Raw genomic sequence first — 17,206 nt, 5'->3', positions numbered from 1 at the left:
TTTTCCATCCCAGTTCTGTACAGGCAAAACACTGTGATTTTCCAAATTTGTTTGGGATTGCTGGAGTTCAACAGCTTGGGCAGAGATGTAGCATATTATTTCCAAACAGGTTGCTGCATGTCTAGGAATCCCAAATCAGTCATGTAGCATACAATCAGTAAATTCATTGTGCTTAGCTAGGTCAGACTCCTTGTGCATATGCTGGGACATACACGGGCACTATAAGCCCAACACATTCAAAAGGCAACAGCTCACATGCATAAAGATTATACAGCAAATGTATAGAAATAGTTTTCAGGTAAGTGCACCCTGCACATACCTGCACAAACATATACATATATCTCTGAACAGAAATATGGCCACCCTCTGCAAACATCAGCAGGCACAGTGCACACTTCACACAAATTCCGAATTTGAGAGTGAAGAATCACCAACAGCTGCGACTGGAATCCAAATGGTTATCATGTTCAGAATGATGCAATTCCAGAGTTACGTTCTGAAACAAAACAGCATATTCAAAAACGTTGAAATCCATAGTCTTAGATCAGGTATTGAGAATATTCAGTCCTTCAGAAAGCGCAGTTCATATGTGTGTCTTGATGTGCATCTTGAAGTCTGAGGAGGGGACAATATATCCAGGTTTCTACAATTAATCAACAGAATTGCATTCAATTACATTAAATCAAATGCAGTACCACATAAAAATAGTTCAGTACATTGCTTAATTTTCAAACACGATTTTCCAGCAACCATCTGAATGTGATAATTTTGAGCAGAACAAGAGCCTGGAAGAGACCAATTTAATTATTACCATCTTGTTTCTTCTCCCTTCCAGTGTCCTGAATTTCTAGACCTTGAAAAAACAAAACTTAAATCCAAAGAATCCCTCTCAAGTGGAGTGCATCTTAACACAGCCTCGGAAGACAACCTGGCTTCTCTTTTAGACCAAGAACGTGACCAGTCTGTAGAGTGTTCCCCACAGCACTGTAAAACTTATCTCCAGCCAATTAGGCATCCTTCCTTGCCAGAATCTTCACTAACCACTGTAGGAATCTTGAGTCTTCATAGGCATGTTTCTGATCCTGGCCTTCCTGGGAAATAATACTTTTATACTATTACTTCACATAAAAATGTAAGTGCTTTTAATTGTTGGTTTTCCTTTTTTTTTTTTTTTTTGTATTTAAATCCTCTATACTTGACTCAGGGGCTACAAGGAATATACCATTATATGCAAAAGTACTGTATATTTTCCTAAATCTGAAGCTTGTAAGGCAAAGTTGAGCAGTTCTGATGTAAATATATATATACACACACACTAAGTGTATGTTCCAAATGTTAAACTGCCAGCATTCTCAAGGCACCTTATTTTTTTTTTAATAACATGCATGTTCTCAAATTACAGGTTACGTTGCATGGATATTACCATTTACTGCTGTCATGGAAATAGTATTTTATTGTGGATATGTGTTCAGAGCAAATAGGAGACCAATAACAATAGTTCACATAGAAAAAAACTCCTAACAGACCAAGCTAAAATTCAAGGAAAATCTTCTTCTAGCTCAGTTCTGAAAATCAATTTATCTTTCTTGTAGTGAGCTTTTTACAGTAAATCACAATGATTCTGAACCTAGAGAAAGAAGAAGGTAACCCAGTCTTCTAGGTTTAAAACAATTAGGACAGAGAAACCAGCCTCCTTTCAAATCAGTTGAAGTAGGGCAGCACTTTTACAGACAGGAAAACTCTGCCACATGCTGGAAAGAATCACTGTAGATCACATCCACAAAACTGCAGGAATTGAAGAATTTGTTTCCATACTTTAATTTTCTTTTTTTTTTTTTTTTAATTGCATCACAGAAGTTAGCTGCCATGAGCAGGCAGGAACTCTTCATCTGTCACACAAACATAATCAAATGCAATAAACCTCATTTCTGTATAATGCAGAAGACTGTGTTCCTTTTGTTTGACACAAATTATTAACAATCTGTTTAATTAAAAAATAATTTACACATTTTTGATTTCTAATTATAAGAGTGGTTGTTTGCAGTTACCTGTTTTTACTGATTGGCCCCTTCACAGTGACCCTAGATAGAGTATATATGTATGTGAATACACACATACACCACACACACTTTCCTGTATGTGTGCATGTGTGTATTTTATATATGTACATATGTGTGTATGTATGTGTGTATATATTTATACACACGTGTGTATGTGTGCATATGTTACTATATATACACACATACACACAAGTGTGTGTTTATATCTACACTTACATGTAGAAGTATAGATATATAGAGATATATATATGTATATATGTAAAATCACTTTCAGGAACAGTTGTAAACTTTCTTATTACAAAATGAGTAAGCTTAGCTTGTGTCCAAAGCTGACTACATTAGAATAAAATGATTTAAGGTCCATAGGCTTTGAATACAGTATGTACTGTATGTGCATAATGCTTTGTGAATACTTAGATTTAATTTTATTAAAATATTATTCTGCTTCAGATGTTGTGTTTATTTTAGAAGGAATTGAACTTTTTATTACTGTTTTCAAATATTTGAAAATGTTCACATGATTTTTCTATTCCTAAAGCTTTAATGTGAAATTCCTCTAGGAAAAGAACTGGTTTCAGAAAAGCATGTTAGTGGGGGCGCAGTGAAATTTTAGCTAAAACCAAATTAAACTCTGTTCTAAACCAGTGCTACAGAGTAATGCAATAATAGCTGACCCTCACGTTAATAGATACATATATTGTGTGTTGGGGTCAGAATGATATATAACACTTTCAGTCATACACAGCCAGTAGATAAACCCAAGGTGGCTGAGCCTTCTGTCATTTAAAATCAGCATGAGTGTTGAGCTACTAAGAAAGGCTCTGCTTTACCTTTCATATAAATATACAAAAATGAATTAACTGAATACCTTTGTAAGCGAAAAGAGAAACCAACCCTTCTCATACAAGATCAAATTTTCTTCTGCCTCATGCTATTGTTGATTGTTGAAAGGTCCAAATGCTGCAGTGGGCTGATGGCTCTTACTTCTACCATGACGACTGTAGGTCTGCACTTTTTTTTAGTGTCTTGCAGGATGAGATTCTAGGTGACAGCGACATTGGGCCAGCCAGAATGTCTGCGTAGACTCCATTGAAACAGGAGTGCTGCATAACACAGTGAAATAGTTTCTGCTTTTATTTTTTTAAATAGCAAGCATTAAGAACTTCTGCTCTGTCTCAGTCTAGTAACTAATATTAATGGCTGTTACAAAGAACAAGCTAGCACATTTCCTAGAAAAGTATTTGTGGTTATGCTACATTTTAAAAAGCCTGGTATAAATTAAAAATAAAATTAATGAAAAAGTATAACGCATGAGCATTGCTTTACAAAATGCCTTTTGTCCAGTTTCATCACTTGGTCTTTCATATTAATCCAAAGAGACTGAGCAAAACAGGTGGACTGGGGAAGGAGTGTTGAGGAAAAGCATCAACTATTTCTATTACTCCAAGTGAAGGAAAAGCTCCATCCCTTTCTCCTTTTCTTGGCTCAGAGAGACTTTGTTCCTTTCCTTCTCTTTGTCTGTATTTATCAAGAAGAAAAATCTCAGATGGGGGCAACTAAGGAAGACTTTGCAAATTTACAGAGATTCTAAGTTCCCCAGACATCTACCAATGAATGAAGAAACAAAACACGAAAGATGACAACTTGGTTGGCAGTACTCTGGCTGCCCCTACCCTGCCAAAGAAAGACCTTCTCAGATACCTTCTTTTCTTGTTGAGATACAGTGAAGCATATGAAGACCCATTGCCCAAAAGTTTATTTTCTTCTACAGACAGGTACAAACTATTGTTTTTGAAAATGTGTTAATTTTCTAAACAGAAAAAATTGTCTCTAATTTTTGGTTTGTTCTTTTCGGGGAAGGCAAAGAGAAGGAGAGGGCAGAGCTCCCTTTAAGCCCAGTCTGTTTCTGAATTGATAGAAACAGGTCTGTGCTAACCAAATTCAGCTGGGAATGGTAAAAGTGTTACGTACCCACACACCACAACACATTGCTACAGAGACTGGCAAGACTGTAGGAGATACTTATCTGAGCTTAGGAACACCCATCTTGGTTATTTACATTTAAAAACTGTGGCTAAAACTATATATAAATTATAAGCTCTCAATACAGAGAAGTATCCTGGAAATTCAAGAATAGCTAATGTATCTGAAGAATCAAAACAATTGGGACAATCACTCCAAATGTGAGAGGTGAGATTGTGCAAATCAGCAGAGGTCTTCATGAAATTCATCATCTTCCACCAGCTATGGGTCTAGTTCAGTGTTTAAAGCATATGATAGATTGTGATGCTTTTCAATATTTAAACTGTGCAGCAAGCTGTACTATGCACATGTTCATCCACATGCACAAATTTACAGTAATACACGTAAGACCTGTGTCTTGACCTGCCTAACACTGTTGTTTCCAGGAAGCCCTTGACCAAGCATGTCTTTCCTGTCATACTTCCACTCTGCTCAGTGAACACATTTTCTGGTCTCCCATTAAAAAGCTGCTGCCCATGGATGAACCTGTTTTCCCTTTTCCTGCTGCAGATTGTGTCCTAGCAACCTCTGTGAGCACAGGTCACTCATCAGAGCCTCGTAACATACAAAAAGCTGGTAAGAACTGCTTTGCATGGCCTTGGGCTGTCTGCTTAGGTGAAGCAACCTGAGCTTTGCCCACAGAGGAAAGGTGTGTCCTCCTGTTTGAGAGCTGCTGAGCTAGCCTGGACATGAATAGGACAATGGAAGACTGGAATAGCCGCATAGCAGAAGGCATGATTCTTCTAATGACCATTGTATGTAATGCCACACCTGCAGATTAGAAGCTTTGATGTTTCTATTCTATTAAATATTCTTACACAGTGAATAGATGTTTATGCAAGTATTTAAGGTTAGTCTCTTCATATGTTGGTTTAAATCAGAAATAATTAATTCCAATGGAGCCAAGAGTGAGATGTTATCACATTTTTAATCAGATTGGAAATTGGGTCCAGTGGGCACCTCCTCTCCATTCATCTACAGGCTCTCTCTGCATTTACACACAGAATTTTTGTGCCATCAGCAGTGCGGTGACATTTTCAGTACTGCTCAGATATAAAAACTATTATTTTATTAATGAAAAACTAAGAATCTTTCTCCACAAAAACAAATGCACAGACTCCACAAATGCACCACTTAAGTGCACTATATTCTGAGCCAGTTGTACCAGGAAATTACACCTAGCAGTTTGTAATTCGTTGCTACTTTGACAACTTTACATACTTGTCATTAAATAATTTTTACATTTTGGGGGCACTATTATAGACATTATTTTCCTTCCTCTTACATTTTGCAGAGCCTCAAATTGATGTTGTTTGTCACAGCAAAAATAGAAAAGTCTACAGTTCCTAGAGTTCTTGGTTCCTGTAGAGCAATATAATCATCTTCAGTCCCCTAGAATTGACTAAAATCAAGTAAAATTTTGACAATGACAGAAATGATGGAACTGAACAGATGGTGTTTTTTAAAAAGTGTTATTAATTATGCTGACATTGTACACGATGTTAGCATCTTCTGACTGTTACAGGTATGTTCTGCTGTGTTTTGTTAATTAAGACATTATGCACAATCAATTTCTAGCTAGCAAAACTTAACTGATCAAAACCCAAAAAACTGTTAAAGCTGCTGCTTCCAACAAATATCACTGTTTCTAGTAAGTTATTGTAAACAGTCTCCTTTGGAAAAGATGTTAGATTAATTTCATCTGTGCACACCCCAAGCATGACTCACACTTATGTAAGGTTAAAAAAATCCCTGCATATTTAAACTGACATCAAATGTTGATGCATGAAGCAGAAAAATCTGTTCTGCTCAACGCAACCAGTTTTTTCTGGTTTTTGTTCAGACAGGCTTTTAGAATAATCCTTTCAGCATTCTTTGAGCCTACATGGAATCAAACCATTAAAATATAGGACACCCACAAGAGCTCAAGGATAAGCCTCATAGCCAGAAATAAACAGTAGATATCAAAATTTAGTATCTTTTAACATCCTAATCCTTCACAGAGGTTAGTGAAGACATGAGACAAGCCTAATGGAAGATAACTGCATTTCAAACATTGCCATTTAGTCCCCATTTTGAGCCACTAGTTGACAGCTATTTCCAAGAATGAGAAAGTGGTGGCCCAGCAGATGAGACAGCAGAACTCACACAGCAGGTTTTACATTCAAGGAGGCAATTTTAAGAAACCAACCATCCCTCTTCTGTTCTGATTCTCAGTTTGATCTTCTCTTTGACCAATGCTGACATTTCTGAGGCCCAGCACCCTAGCACCAAGCTCTTCTGAGAAGGAAGCAAAGCTTGTCACTGAGCCCTGTTACTATTCAGGCTATATGTTCACTGCACTACTATTAGTTTACTCTTACCTTATCATCACAAATGCAAACCTCACTAAAATACATGGGGATGCACTTGTTTGATCTGTAGTATCTAGCAGCCATGCACAAAGAGCAAGAGACCTAATCTCATTTTCAAATTTAACACCAATTTTTTAATGAAAATACTGACAAATTGTAAAATTGATTCAGATTGGAGACAGATTTGGTGTGCAGCCGTTGGTGTATTTTCAACGGATGCTCAGACAGAACTAACTTTTAAGTAGCTTCTTACTCAGAATAAAAAAGGTCTTTTAACATGATTACTCTGAACCTACAGTTTCCTTCAGTTTCACTAGGAATATGCACTTTTATAGCTGTCCCAGTGTCATTTATATACTACATCTACTCAACATATCATTTTTTGAAAATACACTCTTAAAAAAGAGTGTATTAGAAGTTAAACAGCAAATAGCTTAATGGGAGAAAAACAAACAAGATCCACAGAGTAGATCACATATGAAAATCAAGACAACACTGAGTTTTATGAATGATATTAAAGGACCATGTACAAGAGCTTGTACCTGCCTGCAGCTTCCTTTTTCTCCCTCTACCTCTGCATATGAGTAGTAGATAGAACTGCCTTATAAATAAACATTTTTCTTCATCTAGCTATTTGTTGTTTTGTTTTTTTTTTAATGTCCACATGGGACATTCTTTGATTACTAATGAATGCAGAAAATGGCTATTTTCTTTGTAATGCAAATTAGATGGACGAAATTAAAGCCTCCCACAGGAAGCATTTTTATGCATTATTTACATTTCCCATACTGAAACTTTATGATATTGTAAAGTTGTAAATACAAAGGAAGTTTTGAAAACTTAGTCTACATAAATACTCCACTACTATGAGCTTTAGCAAATCCTGTCTGAAGAATGCAGTTAAAGTTATTATTTTGCTTTCAGAAAAGATCTCCTGGAAAATTGTTTACTGTATGAAAGCGCTTGTACACTGCACATATATTTTGTATTTTATGTCATGATGAAAACTTACTTGGAAGAAATCTAAATATGCACAAATAAATGCAATGCACTCATTTCCGCCATAAGCTACAAATGTGAACATTTAATTTGTGACCTACTTTAATTTACTTATTGTGATGCAAACACCACTAACAGGGATTCAAAGAGGTTGAATATAGATCTCTAGCAAAAACATGAGAAAAAAAATTAATTATATTTAGTATACTCGTAACATCATGGGAATAAATACACAGGATTACACAGGACATCGCTCATTGGCTTGAAGCACGCAGACTAGAGACACTAAACTAGACCTTTTCAGAAAATCCTATGCAGATGGCAGTCTCCAGGTATCACATTGATCTCCACCCCTCAAGCAGAACTGGAAGTTATACCCATGTCTATTCCCTCTACCTTCACCGACTGAGGAATTCAAAAATCTAAGATAGCTTCTAGTTACAAAATCTGAGTATTAAAGCTAATAACTGCTATCCATTGAAGCCCAAATTTTCCCAAAATGTTTTGATAAAAGGTGCTGTCTAAATACCTATCTTCAAGCCAGACAAATCCATTGCTTGAATCATTTTCTTTTAAAGAATTTAGAGTGAATCATGCAACAGGTTTACCAAGCAAGACCTATTCAGCAAGGGATTCTACTGATCCAGACGAATAGTCATTGAAAGGTTTTGAGACAAGCTGAGCTTCTTGGGGAAAAGACTTATGTGGGATTAAACAAATACAAGCAGTTGAAGGCCATTCCGCCTGTATCCAAATAGTAGTATCTGAGCTTGCCTCACCAAAAAAGGCATGACCTATTATGTATGACCATAAGCTTTCACTTTTCATCAAGCTCTTAACACAGAAATTTACTTGTCTGGAATTACAGATGTACAGATAAAAAAAGCTGTCTTCTAAATACAGGAAAACGCAAAAAAAATTTATTGCTGTGAATCATACACTTAAAAAATAAAAGCATTCATCATGCACTGTCTTATCGAGCAGGAAGGTTAACAATTCTACAACAGCTTCCATTCACAGCAGTTCTTCCAAACATGAACTCTGACAGGTTAGTGATCCTCTTTTTCTCCAGCAGTTCAGCATTCATAATGCCATGGTGCACTGCAAGAACTAGAAGAGGCAGTAACAGGCAAGTCAGTGTCTGGGGATTTTGAAAGTATGACAAATACAATTACACTAACAATCAGTGAGATTTGACAGAAATGGCCCACTTCCATCCTGACAGATGGAGGGACCCACAAGTTTAAATATTAGACGCTTCTGCTTCTGGATTTTTAGCAAGAAAACTGATGCCTCAATCTCATTTCATAGTATTAGAGCATGTCCAAAAATTATTTAGTCAACTGATCAGTTCACATCTTGCTACCTACATTCTACCAATAACTCCCCCAGTCTACTGTGGTGATCCAGCAACAACTTCCCATAGTAATAAAGTAATTACACTACTAACAAGCAGGACTATGCACAGTAATAATCTGCAATAGAATAGAAGAGCAGTAATTATCAACTGAAGAATTATGCTTTCAATATTAAGATGCAAACTGAATTAATACTAAATTAATACTAAGGTAAATTATTTCTATAGGTATTTTGACAATTTTGCCACAGTTGCATGCATTAAGCTAAACCCACCTTCAGGAATGATGAGCATTCCTTTATGTTCATTTTCCTTTTGAGAAACTACTGAAGTTTAATGGAAGCTCCAACTACTAATGCTTATACTGCTGGTGGTCAGCTTAACATGAATGAGACCACTCTGTAAAAATTACAAAGTGCAAGACACGCAAATCAAATAAAGCAGTTATACAGATAATACATCTCCATAACCAGTATCTACACCTCGTTATAAATGCTCAAACAAAACTAGTATCAAAATTTACCAGTTTAAGAGAATTTAAAATTCAAGTTTCCCATAATCACCAACAGGTTCAAAGTGATACCAAGATTCCACTGAAGTCCTAATATGCACAAGGATACATCTTACATGGATATAATCATTCTGCAAGTTTTTAATCTGAATGTTGAAAGGGTAATTAATAAAACAATCAGAAGTGTGTTACTGATATGATTTTTAATGGTTTCAGCAATGACAGCGATCATGAATTTTCTTTTAAAAGAAACCAAAACCATTCAAGTAGCCTGATATTATACACACACATCCCCCCTTTTTTCTTATTTAAATCTGCCTAGTACAGAACCAACAAGTACATTACACTAACCTACTATCTTGCAGTAGCCTCCTTAACATCATAATTTAATTTTAAAGAGTGTCAGAGTTAGACTAAAGCCTAGTCTTTTCCACTTTGCACCTCAACTCTTACATATGTTATAATAGCCTTCTAATACCTAAAGGTGGCCTACAACAAATCTGGAGATGGACTTTTTACAAGGGCATGTGGTGACAAGACAAGGGGGAATGGCTTTAACATGACAGAAGAGATATTTAGGTTACATATAAGGAAGAAATTCTTTATGTGAGGGTGGTGAAGCACTGAACAGGTTGCACTGAGAAGCTCTGGCTGCCCCATCCCTGACAGGGTTCAAGGCCAGGTTGGACGGGGGGCTTGGATCAACCTGGTCTGGGGGAAGATGTCTCTGCCCATGGCAGGGGGTTGGAACTAGATAACCTTTGCGGTCTCTGCCATCCCACACCATTCAATGATTCTATGATTCTCTTTTTGAGCTGTATTTGTAAGTGCTTTCACATTTGCTGATGACTCCTACTAGTGTTTCTAGCTGTACTGTCAGTCCTAGAATGCTACTTTTACAAAAGACAGTGCAGTGTCCATAAGCATTGTAGTCCCGACCCTGGGCACAAGAAACACCAAATATGATATAACATTTTACAATCAGGGCAATGACCACATTACCAGATGCAGGCAGTCCGTAAGCAGTGACGCCGCTGCTGCTGCGCTGGGTTTACTCGTCACAGGATACTTGCTCTGCTCACCGGCACACGGCCCACAGACAGCACCGGCCGTTCGGCTGCAGTAGTGCAACCGCCCGCCTGCCGTCACAGGCCTCCTCCGGCACTGCTCTGGCGGGTAAGCAGCGCGGTTCCGCAGCTGGCGCCGAGAGGAAACCCGCCCCTCCGTCACCCGCAACGGGTGCGCGGCAGAGAGGGGTGGAGATCCGGAACGGAGCTGGGCTGCGAGGGCCCGGCCTCACCGGAACCGCACCGCGAGGGCGGCGCTGCCGAGCCCGGGGGCAAGTCGTCGAAGAGGGAGGCAACACCCGGCCCTTCTGCGCCGGGCCGTCAGCAACCGCCGCGGCGCTGTCTCCAAGGCAACGCCGCGCCGTCCTAGCGCCTGCTATTGACACAAGCGAAACCCCACCCACCGGCGGGTCCCGCGAGCCCAGAACGCCCTTTTCGCTGCCTCAGGCGGCCGGCCAGTAACCGCCGTGGGTGTGGCGGTTACTGCGTTACCTTGGCGTGCGCTCCAGCCGCCGTGTCTGAGCAGTGTGCCTGGCTGCACGCCTGGACTGATACCGTGCGGGGACGGGAGCTGGCGCCGCGACTCTGCACAGCCACGGCAGCCTTGTGGGGCAGGCCTAGTGCTCTTCCCGGCCCCTGAACCCCGGACTAACCTCGGCCTTACCTGAAAGGGACAAAGGCCTCAGTAATCAGTGGGTTTATGGGGTGTTTGTATCCAGGGAGAGCACGGCCATAGTTGGGATATGTGAGTGATAGGACAAATGGTTCTAAACTAAAAGAGGGGAGATTCAGGCTGGACTTGAGGAAAAAGTTCTTCACAATGAGGGTGGTAAAGCCCTGGCACAGGTTGCCCAGAGGGGTGGTGGATGTGCCATCCCTGGAGACACTCAAGTCCAGGCTGGCCATGGAGCTCGACAACCTGATCTAGTTGAAGATGTCCCTGCTCATTGCAGGGGGGTTGGACCTTATGAGCTTTGAAAGTCCCTTTCAACCAAGCCTGTCCTATGATACAGGCAGGACTGCCTCCTCCAGGCCCAAACTGTGCAGGGGCCTCAAGCGTCCCCTGAAGCTCATGGAGGAGAGGAGGAGGCTGTCAACCCAGGTAGCTGGGAAATAGTAACAACAAAAAACAACAAAAAAAAAGAGGAAGAGGACAATCAAAAACAAGGAGCTTCCTCTTAAAGCTGTTGTCCCCACCCAGAACCGCTTTGCTGTCCTGCAGGGGGCTAAGGAGGAAGGGCACTTGCACCAGAAACAACCGGCTGGTGCGCTGGTAAAGAAGATCACTACTGGTGCTGCCAGGAAAAAGAGGCAGGTTATAGTGATAGGGGACTCTACTTTGAAAGGGACAGAGGCACTCATCTGTCGGCCTGACCCGGTCTCGAGGGAGGTGTGTTGCCTACCTGGGGCACGGATCAGGGATGTTGCAGAGAGGCTGCCTGCTCTAGTGAGTCCCACGGACTATTACCCACTTCTGGTGATCCATGTGGGTGCTAGCAATGTTGATAGAAGTAGCCTGGAAAACATAAAGAAGGACTACAGAGCCCTGGAAGAGGTGTTTAGGGGCTCTGGAGCTCAGATTGTCTTTTCGTCAATTCTCCAGGATACAGGGGGGGACCTTAAAAAAGCTAGGAGGGTTGGCCAGGTTAATAAATGGTTAAAAGGGTGGTGTCATAGTCAGAGATTTGGGTGTTTTGAATACAGGACCCAAGTTAGTAGGCCAGGTCTACTGGGGGCTGGTGGAGCTGATCTGACAAAGAAGAGGAAGAGAGGTTTTGGTAGGAGGCTTGCCAGGCTGGTCAAGGTTTCTTTAAACTAGATGTGTTGGGGGAGGGGGGCATCGTTCCATCCCAACACACCCAGTCAGTTGCCAGCACCTATAATAAATGCTCGGAGCAATGCAGAGATATTCCAGCTGCTCCAGCCAATGAGCCGGCTTCATTTGGAACTTGGCTCAGATGCCTCTATACAAACGCCCGTAGCATGGGAAACAAACAAGAGGAATTAGAAATGTGTGCACGTCTACGGGAGTATGATATAGTAGGCATCAGAGAAACATGGTGGGATGGCTCCTACGACTGCAGTGTTGGAATGGAAGGTTACAGGCTCTTTAGAAAAGACAGGCCTGGCAGGCGGGGAGGGGGAGTTGCTATTTGTGTTAGGGATAGGCTGGAGAGTATGGAACTCTGTCTGGGGACAGGTGAGCAGTCAACAGAGAGTTTGTGGGTCAGGGTTAAAGGGAGAACAGCGATGGGAGACATCACTGTGGGGATCTGTTACAGACCACCTGATCAAGAGGAATCTGTGGATGAAGTGCTCTATAGGCAGATAGGAACAGCCTCACGCTCACAGGCCCTTGTTCTCATGGGAGACTTCAACCACCCTGACATCTGTTGGAGTGAAGGTACGGCCCGGCACAAGCAATCCAGGAGGTTCCTTGATCATGTGGAAGACAACTTCCTTCTGCAAGTAATAGAGGAGCCGACAAGGAGAGGTGCCATGCTTGACCTCGTGCTCACCAACAGGGAAGGGCTGGTTGGAAATGTGACGCTCCAGGGCAGCCTTGGTTGCAGTGACCATGAGAAGGTCGAATTCGATATCCTCGGGACAGTGAGAAGAGCGTGCAGCAAGCTCACTGCCCTGGACTTCAAGAGAGCAGACTTTGGCCTCTTCAGGAGCCTGCTCAGTAAGGTTCCATGGGATACAGCCCTAGAGGGCAGGGGGGCCCAAGACTCTTGGTTGTTATTCAAGGATCACCTGCTCCAAGCTCAGGAATGTTGCATCCCAACTAGAAGGAAGTGCAGCAGGAGGGCCAGGAGGCCTCCTTGGCTGGATAAGGAGCTGCTCAGGAAAATTCAAAGGAAAAAAGAGGCTTATAGAAGGTGTAAGCAAGGACAGGCAGCCTGGGAAGAATACAGGGATGTAGTCCGGGAAGATAGGGACCAGGTGAGGAAGGCCAAGGCCCAGTTAGAATTGAACTTGGCTAGGGATGTTAAGGATAACAGGAAGGGATTCTATAGGTACGTAGCGAGTAAAAGACAGACTAGGGACAACGTAGGCCCCCTTCGGAAGATGTCAGGAGAACTGGCTACCCGGGATTTGGAGAAGGCTGAGGTTCTTAATGACTTCTTTGCCTCGGTCTTCACTGGCAAAGTCTCTGACTGCACCACCCAAGTCTTGGAAGGCGAACGCAGGGACTGTAAGAATGAAGACCCTAGGCCCACTGTAGGAGAGGATCTGGTTTGAGACCATCTTAAAAACCTAAACGTACACAAGTCCATGGGACCTGACAACATCCATCTGTGGGTCCTGAAGGAGCTGGCGAATGAAGTTGCAAAGCCACTGGCCATCATATTTGAAAAATCATGGCAGTCAGGTGAAGTTCCCAACAACTGGAAGAAGGGAAATATAACCCCCATTTTCAAGAAGGGGAAAATGGATGACCCGGGGAATTACAGACCAGTCAGTCTCACCTCTATGCCTGGCAAACTCTTGGAGCAGATTCTCCTGGAAGGCATGCTAAGGCACATGGAAAACAAGGAGGTGGTTGGTGACAGCCAGCATGGCTTCCCTAAGGGGAAATCCTGCCTGACCAATTTGGTGGCCTTCTATGATGGGGCTATGGAACTGATGGACAGGGGCAGAGCAGTTGATGTCATCTACCTGGGCTTGTGCAAAGCGTTCGACACTGTCCCACATGACATCCTTGTCTCTGAATTGGAGAGACATCAATTTGATGGGTGGACCACTCGGTGGATAAAGAACTGGCTGGATGGCCACACGCAAAAAGTTGTGGTCAATGGCTCAATGTCCAGCTGGAGACCGGTAACGAGTGGTGTCCCTCAGGGATCGGTGTTGGAACCGGTCTTGTTCAACATCTTTGTCGGTGACATGGACAGTGGGATTGAGTGCGCCCTCAGCAAGTTTGCCAATGACACCAAGCTGTGTGGTTCAGTTGATACGCTGGAGGGAAGGGATGCCATCCAGAGGGACCTCGACACGCTTGTGAGGTGGGCTGATGCCAACCTGATGAAGTTTAACCATGCCAAGTGCAAGGTCCTACACCTGGGTCAGAGCAATCCCAGGCACAGCTACAGGTTGGGCAGAGAAGAGATTCAGAGCAGCCCTGCAGAGAAGGACTTGGGGGTGTTGGTCAATGAGAAAATGAACCTGAGCCGACTTCAGTGTGTGCTCGCAGCCCAGAAAGCCAACCGTATCCTGGGCTGCATCAAGAGGAGCGTGACCAGCAGGTCGAAGGAGGTGATCCTGCCCCTCTACTCTGCTCTTGTGAGACCTCACTTGGAGTATTGTGTGCAGTTCTGGTGTCCTCAACATAAAAAGGACATGGAACTGTTGGAACAAGTCCAGAGGAGGGCCACGAGGATGATCAGGGGACTGGAGCACCTCCCGTATGAAGACAGGCTGAGAAAGTTGGGGCTGTTCAGCCTGGAGAAGAGAAGGCTGCGTGGAGACCTCACAGCAGCCTTCCAGTATCTGAAGTGGGCCTACAAGGATGCTGGGGATGGACTGTTCATCAGGGACTGTAGTGACAGGACAAGGGGTAACAGGTTCAAACTTAAAGAGGGGAAGTTTAGATTGGATATAAGGAGGAAGTTCTTTACTGAGAGGGTGGTGAGTCACAGGAATGGGTTGCCCAGGGAGGTTGTGAGTGCTCCATTCTTGGCGGTGTTCAAGGCCAGGTTGGATGAGGCCTTGGGTGGCATGCTTTAGTGTGAGGTGTCCCTGCCCATGGCAGGGGGGTTGGAACTAGATGATCTTAAGGTCCTTTCCAACCCTAACTATTCTATAATTCTATGATTCTATTTGCGTCACCAGTGCACAGTGCAGGAGATCAGCCATCTGTGCAACCTAGCAGCAGCTGGAACAAGTACTGATTTTTTTTTCCCCCACTATAAGTCACAAGTGTCCTTTTACTGTCTACAAACACATAGAACCTGAAAAAGGTTGTTTGAGTATAAATACACTGGGCCTGATTTACCACCGAATTTGACAAATGAAGCAAACAAACAAACAACAAACCAACCTATCTACACACACTGTACCCAAGTAACCCATGCAGGCTCCTGAGGCCTGACTAGAAAGACTGATGTATCGTCCAAATTAAGTGCTGAAGACAGAAGAAAAAGATGGAGGGGGTGACGTGGAAAGTAGTGAGACTTTAGAAAGCTTTCAAAGGAAAGTTGCATAAAGCAGTATGATGAAATGAGAATGAAACTAATAAGCAGAAAGCACAACAATGAAATGAAAATAAAACAAATTAAGTTCTTTTACAAGAGAAACTTCCAACTGAAGGAAGCTCCACCAAGAGCAGAAGGGTGTAGCATGACAAGCAGCTGAGGGCATGATTTGACTTACAAGAAAGGTTAGGCTGGGAAGGGACCTCTGGAGCTACCTGGCTTCCTTCTAAAAGCATGGCATTAAATCAAGGCCCCTGTCAAGTCCTGAGTATTTCTTTGAGGAAACTCCCACTACTGCTCTGGGCAATATATTCCAGTGTCTAATTGTTTTTACAGTGGAGAATATTTTCTCTTATACCCGGATAGAATTTCCCCAGAAGAAACTTAATCCAGTTGCCCCTTGTGCTGTGTATCCCTGTGAAGAGGGATGCAACTTTTAGGAGTCAGAATGGATCTCCCAAGCCTTCTTTTCTCTAGGCTGAATAAACCCAGTTTCTTCAAATACAGGTAAGCATCGTGCTGGCCCTTCTCTGGATCCTCTCTAGTTTTTCACTCTCTCTCTCTCTCTTGAACTGTCCAGGTCTGAAACTGAAGACAGTAATCCTGGTGCTCTCTGTTTAGTCTATCATCATGCTACAAAACATGAAATTGAGTCATGAAATTGAGTAACCTCAGAATCACACGCAGGTTCCCTAAAAGCCCACAATGTAAACCAAGCCTGCTTCTGAAGCTCAGTGATATCTACCATATGGGGGGAACCACATCTCAATGGTAGACTGTTCCAACAATCTCAGACTATCCAACAAATTCCTCTAAGAAGTTTATCACGTGCCTCCTGCTTTGTATGCAAGGTGAAATCCTTCAAACTAATAAAAACAAAAGTAAAAAAAGGCACAAAAATATAAAAATCTCTTTAAGACATACCCAAAGTAAACCATTAGAGCATACAAGTAGGCTTTACTGCCCTGATGGCTTCTTGTGGGTGTGTATTCTGCAAAAAGGCTTAAGCCGCAAACAACCGCAGACACTCCTGCACCCAAGCGCCTCATTTCCCTGTGGGTGCATACCTGGAGACGCACCTTGCAGGGAACCCTGACAAGCCAGTGACCGGCCCGGGAAACTCCTGAGTGATGTTACACTTGGTTTATGTTATGTTTGGTTGTTTTGTTTACCACTGCTACACACACGACTTGACAAAGGAAGCAAACATACAACCAACCTGTCTACACACACTGCACCCAAGTAACCTATGCAGGCTTCTGAGGCCCGACAAGAAAAACTGATGCATCGTCCAAATAGGTTAGCTTATGTTTGGTTGGTTTGGTTTTAAACTCGCGGCTCCTGTTAAAAGGTTTCCCGGTAAATGCTCAGCAGTAACACTGAGATGTGCCCGGCCCTGGCCGGTGCCGTCACACGCCGAACTCGCAAGCGAAACCGAAAGCTGCGCCGGGGTTGGGATAAAGCGGGGCCAGCCCGGCGGTAGCCTGAGGAGGCGTGGAACGGAACGGGGCCGCGCTCCTCGCTGACGCCGAACCGGACCGCCGCCTCCAGAGACCTGGGTCGGCGCAGCAGCAGGCACCGCCCCGCCCCTGTGCCCGCTCTCCTGCAGGAGCGTCCCTGGGTGCCGCCAGCGCGACG

At 42.8% G+C, this 17,206-nt stretch overlaps 1 protein-coding gene across 1 annotated transcript in view; it reads left to right on the top strand.

Moving 5' to 3' along the window:
• The window catches only part of KCNH7 (potassium voltage-gated channel subfamily H member 7), a gene marked incomplete at its 5' end in the record, with an annotated part of 242,614 nt that extends 241,156 nt beyond the window's left edge, over positions 1 to 1,458 (top strand). The window contains one exon of the mRNA XM_080620270.1: positions 836 to 1,458. Coding sequence (XP_080476396.1) covers positions 836 to 1,102 — 267 coding nt within the window. The 3' untranslated portion in view covers positions 1,103 to 1,458. The remainder of the gene's footprint in view (positions 1 to 835) is intronic.
• Positions 1,459 to 17,206: the final 15,748 nt, after the last annotated feature.

Source organism: Psittacula echo (genome assembly GCF_963264785.1).
Source record: "Psittacula echo genome assembly, chromosome: 6".
Taxonomy (NCBI): domain Eukaryota; kingdom Metazoa; phylum Chordata; class Aves; order Psittaciformes; family Psittacidae; genus Psittacula; species Psittacula echo.
Note: the sequence above shows the minus strand (reverse complement) of the source record. Positions and strands in the feature narration are given on the sequence as shown.